Source organism: Balaenoptera musculus, chromosome 8 (genome assembly GCF_009873245.2).
Source record: "Balaenoptera musculus isolate JJ_BM4_2016_0621 chromosome 8, mBalMus1.pri.v3, whole genome shotgun sequence".
NCBI lineage: Eukaryota > Metazoa > Chordata > Mammalia > Artiodactyla > Balaenopteridae > Balaenoptera > Balaenoptera musculus.
This window is the reverse complement of record NC_045792.1, coordinates 83580568-83604833: the sequence shown is the minus strand read 5'-3', so window position 1 is coordinate 83604833 and position 24266 is coordinate 83580568. Positions and strand designations below refer to the sequence as shown.

Sequence of the window (24266 nt, the reverse complement as noted above, 5' to 3'; positions counted from 1 at the left end):
TAATTTTCTTTGTCTTTAATTTCTGCCAATTTGATTACTGTGTGTCTCAGGGTGTTTCTCCTTGGGTTTATCCTGTATGGGACTCTCCGCGCTTCCTGGACTTGGGTGGCTATTTCCTTTCCCATGTTAGGGAAGTTTTCGACTATAATCTCTTCAAATATTTTCTCTGGTCCTTTCTCTCTCTCTTCTCCTTCTGGGACCCCTATAATGCGAATGTTGTTGCATTTAATGTTGTTCCAGAGGTCTCTTAGGCTGTCCTCATTTTTTTTCATTCTTTTTTCTTTATTCTGTTCTGCAGCAGTGAATTCCACCATTCTGTCTTCCAGGTCACTTATCCGTTCTTCTGCCTCAGTTATTCTGCTATTGATTCCTTCTAGTGTAGTTTTCATTTCAGTTATTGTATTGTTCATTTCTGTTTGTTTGTTCTTTAATTCCTGTAGGTCTTTGTTTAACATTTATTGCATCTTCTCAATCTTTGGCTTCATTCTTTTTCCGAGGTCCTGGATCATCCTCACTATCATTATTGTGAATTCTTTTTCTGGAAGGTTGCCTATCTCCACTTCATTTAGTTGTTTTTCTGGGGTTTTATCTTGTTCCTTCATCTGGTACATAGCCCTCTGCCTTTCATCTTGTCTACCTTCCTGTGAATGTGGTTTTTGTTCCACAGGCTGCAGGATTGTAGTTCTTCTTGCTTCTGCTGTCTGCCCTCTGGTGGATGAGGCTGTCTAAGAGGCTTGTGCAAGTTTCCTGATGGGAGGGACTGGTGGTGGGTAGAGCTGACTGTTTCTCTGGTCGGCAGAGCTCAGTAAAACTTTAATCTACTTGACTGCTGATGGCTGGGGCTGGGTTCCCTCCCTGTTGGTTGTTTGGCCTGAGGCAACCCAACACTGGAGCCTACCTGGGTTCTTTGGTGGGGCTAATGGCAGACTCTGGGAGGGCTCACGCCAAGGAGTACTTCCCAGAACTTCTGCTGCCAGTGTCCTTGTCCCCACAGTGAGCCACAGCTGCCCCCCGCCTCTGCAGGAGACCCTCCAACACTAGCAGGTAGGTCTGGTTCAGTCTCCCCTGGGGTCACTGCTCCTTCCCCTGGGTCCCGATGGGCACACTACTTTGTGTGTGCCCTCCAAGAGTGGAGTCTCTGTTTCCCCCAGTCCTGCTGAAGTCCTGCAATCAAATCCCCCTAGCCTTCAAAGTCTGATTCTCTAGGAATTCCTCCTCCTGTTGCTGGACCCTCAGGTTGGGAAGCCTGACGTGGGGCTCAGAACCTTCACTCCAGTGGGTGGATTTCTGTGGTATAAGTGTTCTCCAGTCTGTGAGTCACCCACCCAGCAGTTACAGGATTTGATTTTACTGTGATTGCACCCCTCCTACCGTCTCACTGTGGCTTCTTGTTTGTCTTTGGATGTGGAGTATCTTTTTTGGTGAGTTCCAGTGTCTTCCTGTCGATGATTGTCCAGCAGCTAGTTGTGATTCTGGTGTTCTCACAAGAGGGAGTGAGAGCACGTCCTTCTAGTCTGCCATCTTGGTTCAGGCCCCTTATGATCCTTTGTATTTCTGTGGTGTTGGATATAACTTCTCCTTTTTCATTTGTTTTTTTATTGATTTGGGCCCTCTCCCTTTCTTTCTTGATAAGTCTGGCTAAAGCTTTATTGGTTTTGTTTATCTTCTCAAAAAACCAGCTTTTAGTTTTATTGATCTTTGCTACTGTTTTCTTCGTTTCTCTTTCATTTATTTCTGCTCTGATCTTTATGATTTCTTGCCTTCTACTAACTTTGGGTTTTGTTTGTTCTTCTTTCTGTAGTTCCTTAGGCATGAAGTTAGTTTGTTTATTTGAGATTTTTCTTGTTTCCTGAGGCAAGCTTTTATTGCTATAAACTTTCCTCTTATAACTGCTTTTGCTGATTCCACAGTTTTTAGATCATTGTGTTTTCATTTTCATTTGTCTGTAGGTATTTTTTGATTTCCTCTTTGATTTCTTCAGTGATTCATTGGTTGTTTAGTAGCATATTGTTTATCCTCCACATGTTTGTGTTTTTTGCAGTTTTTTTCTTGTTGTTGATTTCTAGTCTCATGGAGTTTTGTTTGGAAAAGATGCTTGATATGATTTCAGTTTTTTTAAATTTACTGAGGGTTGTTTTGTGGCCTAGCATGTGATCTATCCTGGAGAATGTTCCATGTGCACTTGAAAAGAATGTGTATTCTGCTGCTTTTGGATGGAATTCCCTGGAGATATCAATTAAGTCCATCTGGTCTAATGTGTCATTTAAGGCCAGTGTTTCCTTATTGATTTTCTGCCTGAATGATCTGTCCATTGATGTAAGTGGGGTGTTAAAGTCCCCTACTGTTATTGTGTTGCCATTGATTTCTTCTTTTATGTCTGTTAATATTTGTCATATCTACTGAGGTGCTTCTATTTTGGTGCATATATATTTACAATTGTTATATCTTCTTCTTTGATCCCTTGGTCATTATGTAGTGTCCTTCTTTGTCTCTTGTAACAGTCTTTATTTTAAAGCCTATTTTGTCTGATATAAGTATTGCTACTCTGTCTTTCTTTTGATTTCCATTTGCATGAGACATCTTGTTCCGTTCCCTCACTTTTAGTCTGTGTGTATGTTTAGATCTGAAGTGAGTCTGTTGTAGGAAGCATATATATGTGGGTCTTGTTTTTGTATCCATTCAGCCACTCCGTGTCTTTTGGTTGGAACATTTAGGCCATTTGCATTTAAGGTAATCACCAATATGTATGTTCTTATTGCCATTTTGTTAATTGTTTTTATTTGGTTTTGTAAGCCTTTTTTTCCCTTTCTTCTTTTCTTCTCTTCTCTTGTGATTTGATGACTATCTTTAGTGTTATTTTTGGATTTCTTTTTCTTTTCTTTTTTTTAAAAATAACTTTATTTATTTATTTATTTTTGGCTGTGTTGGGTCTTTGTTTCTGTGCGAGGGCTTTCTCTAGTTGCGGCAAGCAGGGGCCACTCTTCATCGTGGTGCGCGGACCTTTCACTGTCACAGCCTCTCTTGTTGCGGGGCACAGGCTCCAGATGCGCAGGCTCAGTAGTTATGGCTCACGGGCTTAGCTGCTCCGCGGCATGTGGGATCTTCCCAGACCAGGGCTCGAACCCGTGTCCCCTGCATTGGCAGGCAGATTCTCAAGCACTGCGCCACCAGGGAAGCCCCTCTTTTTCTTTTCTTGAGTGTATTTCTATTACAGATTTTTGGTTTGTGGCTACCATGAGGTTTTTGTATAGCAGTCTATATATATTCATGACTGTTTTATGTTGCTGATCTCTTAATTTCAAATGCATTTAAAAAACCCTGTGTTTGTACTCTCCTTCCCTCGTGATTACTGTTTTTGATATCCTATTTTTCATCTAATTGTTTTGTATATCCCTTAACTGCTTATTGTGGCTATAGATGATTTTACTAGTTTTGTCTTTTAACCTCCCTACTAGCTTTGTGTGTGGATGATTTCCTACCTTTACTGTATGTTTGACTTCACCAGTGAGCTTTTTCATTTCCTAATTTCTTGTTTCCAGTTGTTTCTTGTTTCAGTTGTGACCTCTTCTTTTTTCTCCTAGAGAAGTTCCTTTAACATTTGTTGTAAAGGAAAAAATATTTGCAAATGATATGACTGATAAGGGGTTAATATCCAAAATATATAAATAGCTCATACAGCTCAACATCAAAAAAAAATCTGATTAAAAATGGGAAGGAGAACTGAATAGACATTTTTCCAAAGAGGGTATGCAGAGAGCCAACAGGCACATGAAAAGATGATCAACATCACTAATCATCAGAGAAATGCAAATCCAAACCACAGTGAAATATCACTTCACTCCTGTCAGAATGGCTATCATCAAATAGAACACAAATAACAAATGCTGGTGAGGGTGTGGAGAAAAGGGAACCCTGATATGCTGTTGGTGGGAATGTAAATTGGTGCAGCCACTGGAAAACAGTATGGAGGTTTCTCAAAGAACTAAATATAGAACTACCATATGACCCAGCAATTCCACTCCTTGGTATATATTAAAAAAAAAACCTAAACACTAATTCAAACAGATACATGTACCCCAGTGTTCATAGCAGCATTAATTAGTTGCTGAGGTATGGAGGCAACCTAAGTGTCCATCAACAGACGAATGGATAAAGAAGATGTGGTATGTATGTGTGTGTGTGTGTGTGTGTATATATACATACACACATATATATACATACATATATACACAATGGAATACTACTCATCCATAAAAAAGAATGAAATTTTGCTATTTGCAGCAACATGGATGGACTTGGAAGGCATTATGCTAAATGAAATAAGTTAGAGAAAGTCAAATACTGTATGATACTTATATGTGGAATCTAAAAAAATACAACAAACCAGTGAATAAAACAAAAAAGAATCTGACTCACAGATATAGAGAGCAAACTAGTGGTTACTAGTGGGAAGAGGGAAGGGAGGAGGGATAATACAGGGGTAGATGAAAAAAAGGTTTACTATGAGATTATATGAAATCATGTGTGTGAAACTTTTGAGAATTGTAGTGCTATAGAATTTAAAGAATCTTTCATTCAGTATTAAAAAAAAAAAAACCCAAACGGAAAATCTTAAAAGCATCCAGAAGTGGAAAAACATCCATTTATTTTCAAAGGAACAATAATGCTATTGATAGTGGGCTTCTCAATAATAATTATTCAGTCCAGAAGACAATGGGATGATACTTTAAAGTGCTTAAAAGAATAACTATCAACCTAGAATTCTATTCTCCCAAAAAATAGCCTCAAAAATGATGTCATGAATATTCATTGAATTTTTCTAAGTGAAAGAAGTAATATCTAAGTCTACAAACTATACAATGCATTTATATGACATTCTGGAAGAGACAAGACTATAGGGAAGGAAAACAAATCACTAGTTGCCAGGTATTGACAGATGGAATAGGGATTGTCTATAAATGGAATGCATAAGAGAATTTTTGGGAGTGATGTACTCTTCTGTATGGTATAGTGGTGGTGGAAACATTACTCCATGCTTCTGTCAAAACCCATAAAACTGTACACCACAAACAGTGAACTATACTGTATGCAACCTCTATAAAAATTCAACCAGAATGTCAGGAGAATTCCAGGATGGAATGCAGACTGTGAAAATATATGTAACTGTTTCCCCAATGTATGACATTACTTCAGTGAATGAAGTGGGTGGGAAAAGAAGCTGATTTAAGTCACTTTGGAGAGTATATGTTGACTGGATACTGTAAGGCTAAAGACAAAAAGCTTAAAAGTTTACATTAAACACTATCTCTAGTTGGTAAATTTGTTTCTCCTGGGAGTAATACTGAAACTACTTTACATGTATTCTAGGGTTGAACAAATAAACAAATTGCAGATTACGAGAACTAGGAAGAATTTTTTTTTCTCTGTTGAAGGAAGAAGTTACAAATAAGCAAGGGGGGAAGACTAGAATGAGTTCTGTGGTGCTGGATTAAAGTTGAAGAGAACAGTATGAACTCATTTAATTATATACAGATAGAAAGATACAGAAATATAAACATGTGTACACATTTGTTAGAATACATACATACATTTTCTAGCTCTGCTGAAAGGGCCTAGTGGCAGCAACACTCCAGCAGCAGGAACAGAGTGCCCAGATCTTGGTTCTGAAAGTCATTATCTAACAAAAGGAACCAGGACTCCTTGGAGAAGTGGCTTATTCTAGGGTTGGACATCTTGTAGTGCTGGAAGGTACTTAAAGAAGATACTTAAAACAACAATGTCAAAAGAGTACAGAAGCCAACCTGGAAGAGCTCCTATGAACAGAGCTGGAAGAATTTGAGCAACAAAATAAATAATGATAGTATTGGATTGTAACCCAAAGAATAAAATAAATATATATTTTGCTACTAACATAAATAAATGATAAATAAATGGGGGAGATGGGAAAAATCTTATTTTTTTTTGAATTTTATTTTATTTCTTTTTTATACAGCAGGTTCTTATTAGTCATCCATTTTATACACATCAGTGTATACATGTCAATCCCAATCTCCCAATTCATCACACCACCACCACCACCCCCGCCACTTTCCCCCCTTGGTGTCCATACATTTGTTCTCTACATCTGTGTCTCAATTTCTGCCCTGCAAACAGGTTCATCTGTACCATTTTTCTAGGTTCCACATATATGTGTTAATATATGATATTTGTTTTTCTCTTTCTGACTTACTTTACTCTATATGACAGTCTCTAGATCCATCCACGTCTCTACAAATGACCCAATTTTGTTCCTTTTTATGGCTGAGTAATATTCCATTGTATATATGTACCACATCTTCTTTAGCCATTCGTCTGTTGATGGGCATTTTGGTTGCTTCCATGACCTGGCTATTGTAAATAGTGCTGCAATGAACATTAGGGTGCATGTGTCTTTTTGAATTATGGTTTTCTCAGGGTATATGCCCAGTAGTGGGATTGCTGGGTCATATGGTAATTCTGTTTTTGGTTTTTTAAGGAACCTCCATATTGTTCTCCATAGTGGCTGTATCAATTTACATTCCCACCAACAGTGCAAGAGGGTTCCCTTTTCTCCTCACCCTCTCCAGCATTTGTTGTTTGTAGATTTTCTGATGATGCCCATTCTAACAGGAGTGAGGTGATACCTCATTGTAGTTTTGATTTGCATTTCTCTAATAATTAGTGATGTTGAGCATCTTTTCATGTGCTTCGTGGCCATCTGTATGTCTTCTTTGGAGAAATGTCTATTTAGGTCTTCTGCCCATTTTTGGATTGGGGTGTTTGTTTCTTTGATATTGAGCTGAATGAGCTGTTTATATATTTTGGAGATTAATCCTTTGTCCGTTGATTCATTTGCAAATATTTTCTCCCATTCTGAGGGTTGTCCTTTTGTCTTGTTTATGGTTTCCTTTGCCGTGCAAAAGCTTTTAAGTTTCATTAGGTCCCATTTGTTTATTTTTGATTTTTTTTCCATTACCCTAGGAGGCGGATCAAAAACGATCTTGCTGTGATTTATGTCAAAGAGTGTTCTCCCTATGTTTTCCTCTAAGAGTTTTATACTGTCTGGCCTTACATTTAGGTCTTTAATCCATTTTGAGTTTATTTTTGTGTATGGTGTTAGGGAGTGTTCTAATTTCATTCTTTTACATGTAGCTGTCCAGTTCTCCCAGCACCACTTATTGAAGAGACTGTCTTTTCTCCATTGTATATCCTTGCCTCCTTTGTCATAGATTAGTTGACCATAGGTTCGTGGGTTTATCTCTGGGCTTTCTATCTTGTTCCATTGATCTATATTTCTGTTTTTGTGCCAGTACCATATTGTCTTGATTACTGTAGCTTTGTAGTATAGTCTGAAGTCAGGGAGTCTGATTCCTCCAGCTCTGCTTTTTTCCCTCAAGACTGCTTTGGCTATTTGGGGTCTTTTTTGTCTCCATACAAATTTTAAGATTTTTTTCTTTTAATTCTGTAAAAAGTGCCATTGGTAATTTGATAGGGATTGCATTGAATCTGTAGATTGCTTTGGATAGTATAGTCATTTTCACAATATTGATTCTTCCAATCCAAGAACATGGTGTATCTCTCCATCTGTTGGTATCATCTTTAATTTCTTTCATCAGTATCTTGTAGTTTTCTGCATACAGGTCTTTTGTCTCCCTAGGTAGGTTTATTCCTAGGTATTTTCTTCTTTTTGCTGCAGTGGTAAATGGGAGTGTTTCCTTAATTTCTCTTTCAGATTTTTCATCATTAGTATATAGGAATGCAAGAGATTTCTGTGCATTAGTTTTGTATCCTGCAACTTTACCGAATTCATTGATTAGCTCTAGTAGTTTTCTGGTGGCATCTTTAGGATTCTGTATGTATAGTATCATGTCATCTGCAAACAATGACAGTTTTACTTCTTCTTTTCCGATTTCTATTCCTTTTATTTCTTTTTCTTCTCTGACTGCCCTGGCTAGGACTTCCAAAACTATGTTGAATAATAGTGTTGAGAGTGGACATCCTTGTCTTGTTCCTGATCTTAGAGGAAATGCTTTCAGTTTTTCACCATTGAGAATGATGTTTGCTGTGGGTTTGTCATAATATGGCCTTTATTATGTTGAGGTAGGTTCCCTCTATGCCCACTTTCTGGAGAGTCTTTATCCTAAATGGGTGTTGAATTTTGTCAAAAGCTTTTTCTGCAGCTATTGAGATGATCATATGGTTTTTATTCTTCAATTTGTTAATATGGTGTATCACATTGATTGATTTGCATATATTGAAGAATCCTTGCATCCCTGGGATAAATCCCACTTGATCTTGGTGTATGATCCTTTTAATATGTTGTAGGATTCTGTTTGCTAGTATTTTGTTGAGGATTTTTGCATCTATATTCATCAGTGGTATTGGTCTGTAATTTTCTTTTTTTGTGGTATCTTTGTCTGGTTTTGGTATCAGGGTGATGGTGGCCTTGTAGAATGAGTTTGGGAGTGTTCCTTTCTCTGCAATTTTTTGGAAGAGTTTGAGAAGAATGGGTGTTAGGTCTTCTCTAAATGTTTGATAGAATTCACCTGTGAAGCCATCTGGTCCTGGACTTTTTGTTTGTTGGAAGATTTTTAATCACAGTTTCAATTTCATTACTTGTGATTGGTCTGTTCGTATTTTCTATTTCTTCCTGGTTCAGTCTTGGAAGGTTATACCTTTCTAAGAATTTGTCCATTTCTTCCAGGTTGTCCATTTTATTGGCATAGAGTTGCTTGTAGTAGTCTCCTAGGATGCTTTGTATTTCTGCGGTGTCTGTTGTAACTTCTCCTTTTTCATTTCTGATTTTATTGATTTGAGTCCTCTCCCTCTTTTTCATGATAAGTCTGGTTAATGGTTTATCAATTTTGTTTATCTTCTCAAAGAACCAGCTTTTAGTTTTATTGATCTTTGCTATTGTTTTCTTTGTTTCTATTTCATTTATTTCTGCTGTGATCTTTATGATTTCTTTCCTTCTGCTAACTTTGGGTTTTGTTTGTTCTTCTTTCTCTAGTTCCTTTAGCTGTAAGGTTAGATTGTTTATTTGAGATTTTTCTTGTTTCTTGAGGTAGGCTTGTATAGCTATAAACTTCCCTCTTAGAACTGCTTTTGCCGCATCCCATAGGTTTTGGATCATCGTGTTTTCATTGTCATTTGTCTGTAGGTATTTTTTGATTTCCTCTTTGATTTCTTCAGTTATCTCTTGGTTATTTGGTAACATATTGTTTAGCCTACATGTGTTTGTGTTTTTTACATCTTTTTCCCTGTAATTGATTTCTAATCTCATAGCGTTGTGGTCAGAAAGGATGCTTGATATGATTTTAATTTTCTTAAATTTACTGAGGCTTGATTTGTGACCCAAGATGTGATCTATCCTGGAGAATGTTCCATGTGCACTTGGGAAGAAAGTGTAATCTGCTGTTTTTGGATGGAATGTCCTATAAATATCAATTAAATCTCTCTGGTCTATTGTGTCACTTAAAGCTTGTGTTTCCTTATTAATTTTCTGTTTGGATGATCTGTCCATTGGTGTAAGCGAGGTGTTAAAGTCCCCCACTATTATTGTGTTACTGTCTATTTCCTCTTTTAGAGCTGTTAGCAGTTGCCTTATGTATCGAGGTGCTCCTATGTTGGGTGCATATATATTTATAATTGTTATATCTTCTTCTTGGATTGATCCCTTGATCATTATGTAGTGTCCTTCCTTGTCTCTTGTAACATTCTTTATTTTAAAGTCTATTTTATCTGATACGAGTATTGCTACTCCAGCTTTCTTTTGATTTCATTTGCATGGAATATCTTTTTCCATCCCCTCACTTTCAGTCTGTATGTGTCCCTAGGTCTGAAGTGGGTCTCTTGTAGACAACATATATATGGGTCTTGTTTGCGTATCCATTCAGGAAGCCTGTGTCTTTTGGTTGGAGCATTTAATCCATTCACGTTTAAGGTAATTATCGATATGTATGTTCCTGTGAGCAATTTCTTGATTGTTTTGGGTTTGTTTTTGTAGGTCCTTTTCTTCTCTTGTGTTTCCCACTTAGAGAAGTCCCTTTAGCATTTGTTGTAGAGCTGGTTTGGTGGTGCTGAATTCTCTTAGCTTTTGCTTGTCTGTAAAGCCTTTGATCTCTCCATTGAATCTGAATGAGATCCTTGACAGGTAGAGTAATCTTGGTTGTAGGTTCTTCCCTTTCATCACTTTAAGTATATCATGCCAGTCCCTTGTGGCTTGTAGAGTTTCTGCTGAGAAATCAGCTGTTAACCTAATGGAATTCCCGTATGTTATTTGTCGTTTTTCCCTTGCTGCTTTCAATAATTTTCTTTTTCTTTAATTTCTGCCAATTTGATTACTATGTGTCTCAGGGTGTTTCTCCTTGGGTTTATCCTGTATGGGACTCTCTGCGCTTCCTGGACTTGGGTGGCTATTTCCTTTCCCATGTTAGGGAAGTTTTTTACTGTAATCTTCAAATATTTTCTCGGGTTCTTTCTCTCTCTCTTCTCCTTCTGGGACCCCTATAATGCAAATTTTGTTGCGTTTAATGTTGTCCCAGAGGTCTTTTAGGCTGTCTTCATTTCTTTTCATTCTTTTTTCTTTATTCTGTTCTGCATCAGTGAATTCCACCATTCTGTCTTCCAGGTCACTTATCCGTTCTTTTTTTTTTTTTTTTAATAAGTTTATTTATTTTATTTTTGGTTGCGTTGGGTCTTCGTTGCTGCACGCGGGCTTTCTCTAGTTGCGGTGAGCGGGGGCTACTCTTCGTTGCAGTGTGCAGACTTCTCATTGCGGTGGCTTCTCTTGTTGTGGAGCACGGGCCCTAGGCACACGGGCTCAGTAGTTGTGTCGCACGGGCTCTGTTGCTCCATGGCATGTGGGGTCTTCCCAGACCAGGGCATGAACCTGTGTCCCCTGCATTGGCAGGCGGATTCTTAACCACTGCACCACCAGGGAAGTCCCCACTTATCCATTTTTCTGCCTCAGTTATTCTGCTATTGATTCCATCTAGTATAATTTTCATTTTAGTTATTGTATTGTTCATCTCTGTTTGTTTGTTCTTTAATTCTTCTAGGTCTTTGTTAAACATTTCTTGCATCTTCTCGATCTTTGCTTCCATTCTTTTTCCGAGGTCCTGGATCATCTTCCCTATCATCATTCTGAATTCTTTTTCTGGAAGGTTGCCTATCTCCACTTCATTTAGTTGTTTTTCTGGGGTTTTATCTTGTTCCTTCATCTGGTACATAGCCCTCTGCCTTTCATCTTGTCTCCCTTTCTGTGAATGTGGTTTTTGTTCCACAGGCTGCAGGATTGTAGTTCTTCTTGCTTCTACTGTCTGCCCTCTGGTGGATGAGGCTATCTAAGAGGCTTGTGCAAGTTTCCTGATGGGAGCGACTGGTGGTGGGTAGAGCTGGCTGTTTTTCGGGAAAAATCTTTAACTCCATTTAATAAATGTAGGAGGAAGCAGAGAAATAGAAACCACCCTTAGAACATCACAGTAATAATTCCTGCAGGGAAGATCCACTGATGAATGCTAAAATTAGTGGATGAAACTTTAAGGAGAAACAGAATAGTTGCATAGTCACACAATATCTTCCCCAAATTATTTAGTAAGTTACTGTGGTGGTTTTATACATGTTTACATATTGTTTGATACTCCTCCCTCTAGGAAGTAGAGCTTAATTTCCCTTACCTTGATTGTGGACTAAGCTCTAACAGATAGAAAATATAAGGGAAAAATAGTTAATTTTACTGTGGAGAAACCTGGCAGATACCACCTTAACTAAATGATTAAGGTTAAGATCCCCAGAAAGAATTTGTGTGGTATCAATAATTCATGTGAATATCAAGTACTCATGATATGATGTGATGAGAAGGGAACTTTACCTCTGTGGTATTCTTCCCCGAAACCTAGTGTAATCATGAGAAAATATCAGACAAACCCCATATGTGGAATATTCTGCAAGATAGCTCAACAATGCTTGTCAAAAATATCAAGGTCATGAAAAACAAGAAGGCTGAGAAACTCTCACAGATTGGAGGAGTCTAAGGAGACATGATTAAATGTAACATGGTATCCCATATTGTATTCTGGAACAGATATTGGTGGAAAAACTAGTGAAATATATAAACTTTGTAGTCTAATCAATAATATTGTTACAATGTTACTTTCTTAACTTTGATAAGTGTATCCTACTTATGTAAGATTTTAACATTAGGGAATCTGGGTAAAGGGTATACAAGAACTCTACTATCTTTACACAAGTCTTCTGTAAATCTAAAATTATTTCAAAATAAAAAGTTTGTAAAAAGAAATTAGGACTTTGAAACAGTGAAAATTCAAGAAATACTATAGTACAAATTAATGTGATTCTTTTTTTATTTTTGAGAGATATTAAACAAGCAAAACTATATTTGGTCATTCACTTAATGTTTCCTGAGCACTTACTGTGACAGGTTTTAGAGATTATAATACCATGTAATAATAAAGGAGTGCAGAATATACTGTGAGAGTGTGGCTAAGGAAATGCCTAACTTTACTAAGGGGAGTGAGGGAAGCTTCATGGAAGAAGTAACTCATGCAGAGATATTATGAATGAGTAGGAATTTTGGATCAGTCTTTCTAAGGGTTTATCAATTATGTTAGTCTTTTCAAGGAATTAAATTTTGACTTTGATGGTTCTCTTGCATATTTGTTTTATGTTTTATTACTATCTGCTCTTATCTTTATTATTTCCTTACTTTAATTTGTTGTTTTTTTGTCTTGAACTTTTGAAGATGGTATTTAGTTGATTAATTTTAACCTTTTTTTCTTTTCTAATATACAGTATTTAAGGCTCTAAACTTTTCTCTTAGCATGCCTTTAGCTGGATTCTACAAATTTATGTAGACTTTATCTTCATTAATCATTCAGTTCAGATTACTTTCTAATTTTCATTGTAATTTATTCTTTGACCTGTGCGTTATTTAGACGTGTACTACTTCATTTATAAATATTTGGGAGTTTTATTTTACTTTTTATTAACTTCTAAAAATTGATTTTTAGCATAATTTTACTATGTCAGATTATAAGCTCTATATAATTTCAATCACTTAATATTTTTGGAGCTTCTCTTTCTAGCCAAGCATATAATCAAGTTTGGTAAATATTCCAACATAGATGAACTTGAAAATAATATGTATTTCTTGGGTACAGTATACTATGACTGTGAATTTGGTCAACTTTGTCAGTCTTGTTCAAATCTTCTATGTAATTATTGATTTTTTGTCTATATTTTCCTTCTTTTTCTTTTTCTGTCCATGTTTCAGTCTGGTTATTTTTTTTTTCTTTCAGTTAATGACTTTTCTCTTCAGTTTACCTAATCTGATGATTAAGTCAATCTATTGAGTTCTTAATTTCACTTCTTAAATTTTCAGTCCTAATATTTTCATTTGGTTCTACTTTTATAACTTTCATTCCTCGGCTGAAATTGATTTTGTCATATAATTTCTTGAGCATATTAGTTTCATCTATTTCAAGTCTGTGTTTATAAACGCCAATATCTGGACCCCTTGTAGATCCATTTCTATTGTCTCTTTTTTTCTCTTCATTTTTGGCCTTTTGACCTTTTGGCGGGGCGCAGCTAAAACAAAACAAAACAAAAAAACCCACAATGATTTGCTAGGGAAATTGTGAAGGAAACTGGGTAATTAATGGTATAATATGTGGTAAATAACATTAAGCAGCATTTTAATGCCCCATAAAATTAGTTATGCTATGAGTGAAACATACCCCTTTGTAATTATAATGATTTGTAAAATCTGTATCTTTATACTACATGGAAAACTGATAAAATGAGTGTTATCCACATTCCTGAAAGATATTATAATATGCTTCTACTATATTAGGATTTTGATTTAACTTCATGCTTTTTATTAAAAATTATTATTTACATTTTATTTGAACTTTTCATTTTTATTCATTCTTCAAGCAGCTTTCAAAAGTTATTAATAAAAATTCTTATTAAATTGTCAATGAGAAAATATATATTAAATTTGGTAAGAAAATCTCATCTGTAACTTCAATAAAGTATACAAGATAGAACCTTGAAAGTGTTTATTTTTTATTAGCTGCCTTAGGACTACAAGGATTTAAGTGTTTTTATAAAAACAATAAAAGAGGAGTAATTTGATGGTTTATTTACTCTTTATAACCTTTAGAAAGTGTCATGCTTTTTTTGAAGTACTTGCTTCAGGCTGTAGTTTTACAAGATGGGCTGTGTATTGGTCAGGCCTCTTCAATTCTTGACCCTGAACAGATTTAGGGACATAGTACATACACCAGGCACTTGTCCAAGCAGCCAAAACTGTTACTGGGTACTTTTATTCTCCTTTTCAAACTCATAATCCACCTCCTACGAAATTGCCCAATTCAGTTCCTCATGCTGTCTAATACAATACTAATCTCTCTTTCTGAGAGTTTCTTGGTTTGATTATCTACAAAATATCCAAGATAAATATCTCTAATATGCATGGCATAGCCTAAAAGTTCACATTTAAAAAAATCTCTTTCCTAATTCGTGTTTAAACTACTGTTTTCATGTTAGTCAACTTAATCTATTACAAAGACTTCTCAAATAGAAAAATATTAATATTAGAATATCCATAACAATTTAAAAGTTTTTTTGCCTTTCCTTTCAACAAATATTTCTTATTTTGAAGTGTTTGACCAAATAATCAGAATGTACTTGTGTATTTAAAATAGGTAGTGTGATTTTGAATGGTTTTCTAACTTTTATGGGATATGAAGATTAAATTCTGAAGTTTTTAAAGGAAAGGAGTATATTATAGCAATTCATACTGTCCTATACCATCCACAGTTTCTTAAAGGTGATATAATGGCATGTTTAAGAGACTCTGGAGACAGATCATCTAGGTTCAAATACTTGCTCTGCTGTTTACCTGCTATATGACTTTAGGCAAGTTATTTATCCTCTTGCTGATAACCTGGTTTCCTCACTTATAAAATGGCAGTAACAAGAATACAAGTAATGCATAAAATTATACCTAAATTAAATTAATATATAAAAAGTGCTTAGAACAATATCTAAATCATAGTAAGATCTGAGAATCCCCTGTAGGCACTAAAAGAGAAGTGTAGGGCTTCCCTGGTGGTGCAGTGGTTAAGAATCCGCCTGCCAATACAGGGGACATGGGTTCGAGCCCTGGTCCCAGAAGACCCCATGTGCCGCAGAGCAACTAAGCCTGTGGGCCACAACTACTGAGCCTGTGCTCTAGAGTCCACGAGCCACAGCTACTGAAGCCCGCGTGCCACAACTGCTGAAGCCCGCACACCTAGAGCCAGTGCTCCGCAACAAGAGAAGCCACTGTGATGAGAAGCCCACGCACCACAACGAAGAGTAACCCCCACTCACCACAACTAGAGAAAGCCCACGTGCAGAATCAAAGACCCAATGCAGCCAAAAATAAAATAAATTAAAAAAAAATAAAAAATAAAAGAGAAGTGTATAACCAGGCCCACATGAAGAAAGCTGTATCTTGTATATTTTCAATCCACCTGCTTTGGGAAGATATGCATGTTATATGTTCTACACACCTCCCCCCAAAAATGTGTATACACTTATTTCTTTTTTCAATGTTTTGACTATAGGTACATATTACTCTGAGAGCTTCTGTTCTCTCCTCACTTTATTTATCACATAGCATACCTTGTTCGTATACATTCTGTCCCTTATTCCATGCTGGAAGAACCTTGACTGTGTCTTAGGGTTCAACCCTCACCAATATGAGTTAGGTAAATCCTGACTGTCCTAACCACTCACGAAGGTTCAGTGCATTTCACCAGCCAGCAACTGGTTTAGGAGTGGGCATATGACCTAGTTATGGCCAATGAGATATTAGAAGATATGATTAGGAAGCTTCTGGGAAAAGTTTTGTTATCCTTTTAATAAGAGATTACACTTTTTCTACTGTAGGATAATGTCCTTTCCGTCCTTAATGCCTAAAATTAAAGTGGCCAAGGGGTGAAAAGCTTAAGGAAAATCACTTGGATAATGGCAAAATGGAAAGATGGGCAGAATTATAGTCCTTGATGATATTGTTGAGCCACTGAAATAAATTCTAGAAGGACTCTGCCTTTGGACTTGTCATGTGAGACAGTAAGTCCCATAAGCCATTGTGAGTCGGGGTTTGTTGTTGCTACTTGCTGCTGAAGGCATTTTCAATGAGACAGCTTTCATGAAAGCCTCTTTGAATACCATAGCATAAGTGTGTGTATGTGTGTGTGTAATAAGCAAAGAACATGTGAGAGAGTCATAGGAAAATATTTCATAACAAAATGTATTTTATCTGTTAACATCCACTCTTTGATTTCTCCCAGTTTGTTATGAAAATTGTCAAACATACAACAAAACTAACAGAATTTGACAGTGAACACTCATACACCATTAACATTTTACTGTACTTGTTTTATCACGTCTATCCATCTACTTATCCCTCCTTCAACTTTATTTTTGATGATTTCAGAGTAAATTGCAGGCATCAGTGCACTTCCTAAATACTTCAGAATGCATATCATTCAGAATTCTATGGTGAAATTATGTGGGCCTGTACATTTCTTTTTTTGGAGCTTTTAAATTTATGACTATAGGGCTTTTGAAGATTGCTATTTATCTTCTTGGTTGAGGTCTGATAGTTTGTGGTTTTAGAAGAATTGGTCTGTTTCTGTAAGTTGTCAAATTTATGAGCATAAACTTGTTTGTAGCATTCCCTTAACTTTTTAATGGCTTTAGGACTTTTGTACATGGTTCTTTTAGCACTTTGAGCATATTTAAAATTATTGATTTAAAGTCTTTGTCTAGGTCCGTTGTATGCACTTGCTCAGGGACAGTTCCTATTAAATTGTTTTTTTTCCTGTGTATGGATCACACTTTTTTTTTTTATATAATTATTTTATTTATTTATTTTTGGCTGCGTTGGGTCTTCGTTGCTGCATGTGGGCTTTCTCTAGTTGCAGTGCACGGGCTTCTCACTGCGGTGGCTTCTCTTGTCACGGAGCACGGGTTCTAGGCACGCGGGCTTCAGTAGTTGTGGCACGTGGGCTCTAGAGCGCAGGCTCAGTAGTTGTGGTGCACGGGTTTAGTTGCTCTGCGGCATGTGGGATCTTCCCCGACCAGGGCTTGAATCCGTGTCCCCTGCATTGGCAGGCGGATTCTTAACCACTGAGCCAACAGGGAAGCACTGGATCACACTTTTCTGTTTACTTGCATGCCTTGTAAATATTTTTTGAGAAATGGACATGAACGTTTTGAATATGTGACAACTCTGGAAATAAGATTCCTCCCTCTTCTCAGGGTTGCTTCTTGTTTTTGTCATTATTTGTTTGTGTAGTGACTTTTCTGAAATAATTGTGTTAAGTCTCCAGTTTTTGTCATGTGCTCTTAGCTTAGTGATCAGCTAGTGCTTTGTTTGACATAGATTTCCTTAAATACCTGGAACCAAAACAAACAAACAAAAAAACTCTCAGTCTTTGCAGAAGAGCTGTGTGTGTGTGTGTTGGGGTATGCCTTCAACACTCAACCAGGCAGCTTTCAAGTCTACCTATTGAAGTTTCCGACAGAAGCTTCAGATTTCTCTAGTGATACCTTGTGTTTATTGTGTGGGCTAATTCAAGAGTATTACAATATTTTAAGTGAAATCAGAGGGTTTTTCTAAATAACTGCTTCTTGCTTGGCTTTGGGCTTCCCCCCTTGACTTTGGGTCTTCCTTTTGTGCTGCTTCCCAGAGAGAGTCTATCCTTGCAGCTCTCCCAGCTATGTCTCACTGTTTTTTTTTGTTTTTTTTTTTTTTTTAATAAATTTATTTATTTATTTATTTTTCGTTGTGCTGGGTTTTCGTTTCTTTGCGAGGGCTTTCTCTAGTTGCGGCGAGCGGGGGCCACTCTTCATCGCAGTGCGCGGGCCTCTCACTGTCGCGGCCTCTCTTGTTGCGGAGCACAGGCTCCAGACACGCAGGCTCAGTAGTTGTGGCTCACGGGCCTAGTTGCTCCGCGGCATATGGGATCTTCCCGGACCAGGGCTCGAACCCGTGTCCCCTGCATTGGCAGGCAGATTCTCAACCACTGCGCCACCAGGGAAGCCCTGTCTCACTGTTTTTTTACTTGACACTTGTTAGTTGGGTGGTGGCGGCAGGTGGGGAATAGGAGCATTCTCTGATGTTTCTATTAAGCCTCAGTTTTTGGTGAACCCAAGTCTCAAGGTGAGGCCTCCACAAGAATTCTGATCCCTCTTTCGTATTTAATGGTGGGCCTAGCATGTATTCCTTCCCCTCCCCAAAGATAGAGCTGTTCTATTTTTCTTGTCTTCTCCTCTCATCTGCAGTGGGTTTCCATAAGTGCTCTCATGGGCTAATTTTTATTGCCCTTCCCCCTGTAGATTAAGGCTTTTGTTCCTTAGAGGAGATAAGAAAGACAGGTCTGTCTAGGTAGAGTTTTCAGTGGTATCTGCTGGTCCCCTTTCCCCGCTGCAAAGGATTTCCACTAGTGTCCTTAGATATAGTTTTTGTTGTCCTATCCCCTGCAGATTAAGGTTTTTGGTCTGTAGGAGATTTAGGGAAGAAGGCTTGTGACTGCTCTTCTCCTCCCCAGCCAGTACCACAGGGGAAAAGCTTTCTCAGATTCTTCCCATCCTTCCCTGTAACCACCTGGTGGGTTTCATGGAAGAAAAACCTGTTAGAAGGTATAAACCTCCTTATTCCTAAAAGATATAAACCTCCTTATTTCTGGGGCCCTCAGGAGATTCATGTTCTTACACCAGCCCATGTTCTGCCTTTAGAAATTTATTAAGGACTTTTAGCTGAGTTTTAAAATCAGTACTCAATGGCTTATGTCCCAGGTAAGCAAATGCTGTGGTTCTGTTCTCCCTGCAGTAACCCATTTCTCTATCCAGATTTTGGATTACTTGGTTGATCTGGGACCTCAGTTCCCTGATAGATTTGGCTATTTAATTTGCAAATTTTCCAGCCCTTTTTCTTGTTGTAAGTGTGGGAGGATGCTCTTTTTATCTCTCTAGAAAGAGCTGAAACTGGAAATTTTCAAGTCCTAATTTTCCTAGTATTTTTCTTCTTTTTGACTTAGGAAGCAGAAGCTCAGTATGAAGAGCAGATTGGTAAAATTATTATGGAGACGCAAGAACTTAAATGGCAAAAGGTGAGTATTTTCCCCCCTCTAATTAGCATTTTATTTTATGTATTTTAATCCTTAATTGTGAAGTTAATTTTTAAATTTCCTAAACATATTTGGGGAATTGTGCATCATTTTAGAGAGTCTCAAGAAAATTCCAACTAAAACTGTTAAGAACATTTAGGCTTCCAGAAAACTGAGAATAACTTTTTTTTTTTTTTAAAATGTTGTGTTAGTTTCTTCTGTGAGAATAACCATTTTTCCCCAGGCTTTCTGATAAGAAAATAGACAAGGATAACTCTGAAAACTACTATGAATTATTTCATATCTGAGAAACATATTGTGTGTTATAGAGGAGTCAAAATATTTTTTAAGAAGTGAAACTTCAGAATAGTACTGTATTTTCCTAGGCTGTTGTTATATACTATAACCAAATCTTAAAAAAAAATAGTATCATATCTGATTCTCTTTTGATCCTTATCCATATAGAGGCACTTTTGATAGTGCCTCTCTTGCTTTTCCACCAAAGTAATCTTTTCTTTTTTTTAATATTTATTTATTTATTTATTTGGCTGCACCAGGTCTTTGTCATGGCACGTGGGATCTTTGTTGACATGAAAGATCTTTTAGTTGCGGGTTGTGGGCTCTTAGTTGCAGCATGTGGGATCTAGTTCCCTGACCAGGGATTGAACCTGGGCCCCCTGTATTGGGAGTGTGGAGTCTTAACCACTGGACCACCAGGGAAGTCCCCCACCAAAGTAATCTTAACAGCTAAAAATTGAAAGCTTAATTAAGATGACCCTTCTTCTCAGTATTTGGCAATATTGAAACAGGAACTTGGAGATAACATGTCAGAAGTAGAATTCAAATGACAGAGGATAGGCCAACGATGGGAATTTTGAGGCCAGAGAGATCCACAAGGTTGTGTAGAAATGGGAGTGAAACCAGAGTTGGGTTACATATGAGGGACAGGTCAAATAAAGAGACCTGTTTGTTGAGAGAAAAAACAGGTAAACACCAAATACAATCTAAATCTCCAAGCAGACATAAAGTCAGAATGTAAAGTCAGAATGTAAAGTCATATCTTGTTTTGAATAGAGAGAGTCAACAGTAGAAAATTATCAGAATCCTTAAGTTAATCAGTAAGTTTAATACAATCCAATTTAAAATACCAAGTGTGTGTTTGGTGTACTTAAGCTGATTCTAAGGTTTATGTGGAAATAAACTTACAAGAGTGGCTGGGAAAGTTTTGAGAAGGAATCTAGTCACACTAGATTCTTAAATATATTATAAAGCTATAATAGTTAAAATAGCTTGGTAGTATACATGAACAGATAGACTATAATAGAGTCCAGAAATAGATCCAAATACATAAGATAATTTAGTGAATGATAAAGGTGACATTTCTGATCAGTGGGGAAAAGTAGATTATTCAAGAAATGATATTAGAACTGGGTATACCATCTGAAAAAAAATAAAACCAGATTCCTACCTTACTTTACAAAGTTGTAGAAAAATAGAACTTTCATATATTTCTTATTGGCAATATAAATTAAAAGTATCTTAAGTTCCCCCAAACACCTAAATCCCATAACCTTCTATATAACCCAATTCTAACTTGTTCCTTTTGAGATACTACTAAGACTCTGTCAAAGTAGTGTCCTCACTTACTGCAATGAATTCTAATAAACATGGTTTTGCTTTATTAACAAGTTGTTTGGTGGTGTTTTGATTGAGTTCATTTTTGTATATGGTGTTAGGTAAGGGTTCAGCTTCATTCTTCTGCTTGTGTATATCCAGTTTTCCCAGAACCTTTGGTTGAAAAGACTGTTCTTTCCCCATTGAATGATCTTGACACCCTTGACCATGTGTGTGAGGGTTTATTTCTGGGCTCTTTATTCTATTCCATTGGTCCATGTGTCTTTCTTTATGCCAGTACAACACTATTTTGATTCCTGGAGCTTTCCAGTAAGTTTTGAAATTAGGAAGTGTGAGTCCCCCAGCTTTGATCTTCTTTTTCAAGATTATTTGGCGATTTTGGGTTCCTTGAGATTCCATATGAATTTTAGGATGGGTTTTTCTATTGCTGCAAAAAATATTATTGGGATTTTGATAGAGATTACATTGAATCTGTAGATAACTTTGGATAGTATTATCTTACAAATATGAAGTTTTCTAATCCCAGAGCAAAAGATGTGTTTGTATTTTTAATTTTTAATTTAATTTCTTTGGGCAGTGTTTTGTAGTTTTCACTTACAAGTCTTTCATCTCCTTGGTTAAGTTAATTTCTATGTATTTTATTCTTTTTAGTGCTATTGTAAATGTAATTGTTTTCTTCATTTCATTTTTGGGTAGTTCATTGTTAGTGTATAGAAATGCAATTGATTTTTGTGTGACTTTGTATCGTACTACTTTGCTGAATTCATTTATTCAGGTTTTTTGTGGACTCTTTAGGGTTTTCTACATATAAGATCATATCATCTGCAAACAGATAATTCTTTTTCCTTTCCAAATCGGATTTCTTTTTCTTGCTTCATTGCTTTAACCAGTGCTTCCAGTACTATGTTGAATAGAAGTTGTGAAAGTGGGCATCCTTGCCTTGTTCCTGATCTTAGAGGAAAAACTTTCAGTCCTTTACCATTGAATATTATGTTCACTGTGGGGTTTTCAAATATGGCTTTTATTATGTTGAGGTAGTTTCCTTCTATTCCTAGTTTGTCGAATTTTTTTTACCATGAAAGGGTATTGAATTTTGTTGGATCCTTTTTATTGCATAAGTTGAGATGATTGTGTGTTTTTTGTCTTCATTCTGTTAATGTGGTGTATTACATTGACTGATTTTTTTGTATGTTGAACTCTCTTATCCCAGGGATAAATCCTACTTGGTCATGGTGTATGATCCTTTTAATATGCTTCTGAATTCGGTTTGCTAGTATTTTTTTGAGAATTTTTGCATCAATGTTCATCAGGGGTACTGGTCTGTAGTATTCTGATGTGTCTTCATCTGGCTTTGGTATCAAGGTAATATTGGCATCAAGCATGAGTTAGGAAGTGTTCCTTCCTATTCAACTCTTTGGAAAAGTTTGAGGAGGATTGCTGTTAGTTCTTTAAATGTTTGGTAGAATTCACCAGTGAAGCCATCAGGTTCAGGGCTTTTCTGTATTGGGAGATTTTGATTATGGATTCAGTCTCCTATAGTCTATTAAAATTTTCTATTTCTTCATAATTTGGTCTTCGTAGGTTTTACATTTCTAGGAATTCTCCATTTCATCTAGGTTACCCAATTTGTTAGCATGCAGTTGTTCATAGTACTCTCATCATACTTATTATTTCTGCAGAATCAGTAGTAATGTCCCCACTTTCATTTCTGATTTTAGTAATTTGAGTCTTCTCTGTTTTTCTTAGTCCATCTGGGTAAAGGTTTATCAATTTTGTTATCTTTTCAAAGAACCAATTTTTAATTTCACTGATTTTCTCTATTGTTTTTCTGTTCTGTTAAAGGGAGGAGGGATCTCTCCCATTCTTTTCTTTTCTTTTTTTAAAATTTATTTATTTATTTATTTTTGGCTGAATTGGGTCTTTGTTGCTGTGCGTGGGCTTTCTCTAGTTGCAGTGAGCGGGGGCTACTCTTTCTTGCAGTGTGAGGGCTTCTCATTGTGGTGTCTTCTCTTATTGTGGAGCACGGGCTCTAGGCATGCGGCCTTCAATAGTTGTAGCATGTGGGCTCAGTAGTTGTGGCTCGCAGGCTCTAGAGCACAGGCTCAGTAGTTGTGGCACACGGGCCTAGTTGCTCCACGACATGTGGGATCTTCCCAGACCAGGGATCAAACCTGTGTTGGCAGACGGATTCTTAACCACTGTGCCACCAGGGAAGCCCTGCTTCATATATTCTGATGGTCTGTCATTTGGTTCATAAATGCTTATAATTGTTATATCTTCTTCCTTATTGAACGTTTTATGGATATATAATATCTTTCTTTGTCTAATGTAACTTCTTAAAATTTAAAGGCCGTTTTTAATTTTGTTTTTTTTGTTCTTTTGGTTATTATTTTAATGGAATATCTTTTTCCATTTTTCTACTTTCAACCTGTTTGTGTCTTTAGATCTAAAGTGAGTCTCTTGTAGACAGCATAAAGTTGGATCATGTTTTTTATCCATTCTTCCAATTTTTGTCTTTAGGTGAGAGAGTTAAAATATACTTTTAAAGTAATTACTGATAAGGAGCAACTAACTTGTGTCATTTTGCTATTTGTTTTCCATGTGTCTGATAGTTTTTTGTCCCTCATTTCCTGCATTACCATCATCTTTTGTGTTTAGTTGATTTTTTTGTAGTGAGATGTTTAAATGCCTTTCTCATTTCCTTTTGTGTATATTCTCTAGCTATTTCCTTTATGGTTACCATGGGGATTACAGTTAGCATCTATCATTATAGCACTCTAATTTGAATTTGTATCAGCTTAATGTCAATAACATACAAGAACTCTATTCCTTTAAAACTCCATCTACACTCCTTTCAGTTGTTGATATTATAAAATTACATCTTTATATATTGTGTGCTCAAGAGAATAAACTAGTAGTTTTAAAAATGCATTAGTCTCTGAATTATGTAGAAAGCAAATATGGAGTTACAAACCAAAGGTACAGTAATACTAGCTTTTAGCCTAATAATTGTCTTTTTTTAAAAAGTATTAGTTTCTTAAAAAAAGAAATAAAAACTGCTGTTAGAGTAATACTAGCTTTTATAAATTGCTCATGTATTTACCTTTACGGAGATTTTTATTTCTTCATACGGCTTTGAGTTACTCTCTCATGTCCTTTCAATTCAACCTGTAGGACTCATATCATTTCTTGCAGGACAGGTCTAATGGTAATGAACTCTCTCAGCTTATGTTTATCTGCATTTTAGATCATGTAGAGGAAAGGCAACTTATGTGAGATAGTGATAAGACTATGAAGTATATTTCCTGAGTCCTTGGAGTACTTTGCCAGGTTTGTCTGAAGTAAGAAAATGTCCAAGATTGGGGCACAAGTAGCCAGTTTCATGTGGTAACCTCTAATAGGTGTGTATGGTAGAAGCCAGTGAAG

At 36.5% G+C, this 24266-nt stretch overlaps 1 protein-coding gene across 1 annotated transcript in view; it reads left to right on the top strand.

Annotated features, from left to right (window-relative positions):
• The window catches only part of CCDC73 (coiled-coil domain containing 73), a 118604-nt gene that overhangs the window by 10993 nt on the left and 83345 nt on the right, over positions 1-24266 (top strand). The window contains exon 3 of the mRNA XM_036860112.1: positions 19137-19208. Coding sequence (XP_036716007.1) covers positions 19137-19208 — 72 coding nt within the window. The remainder of the gene's footprint in view (positions 1-19136; positions 19209-24266) is intronic.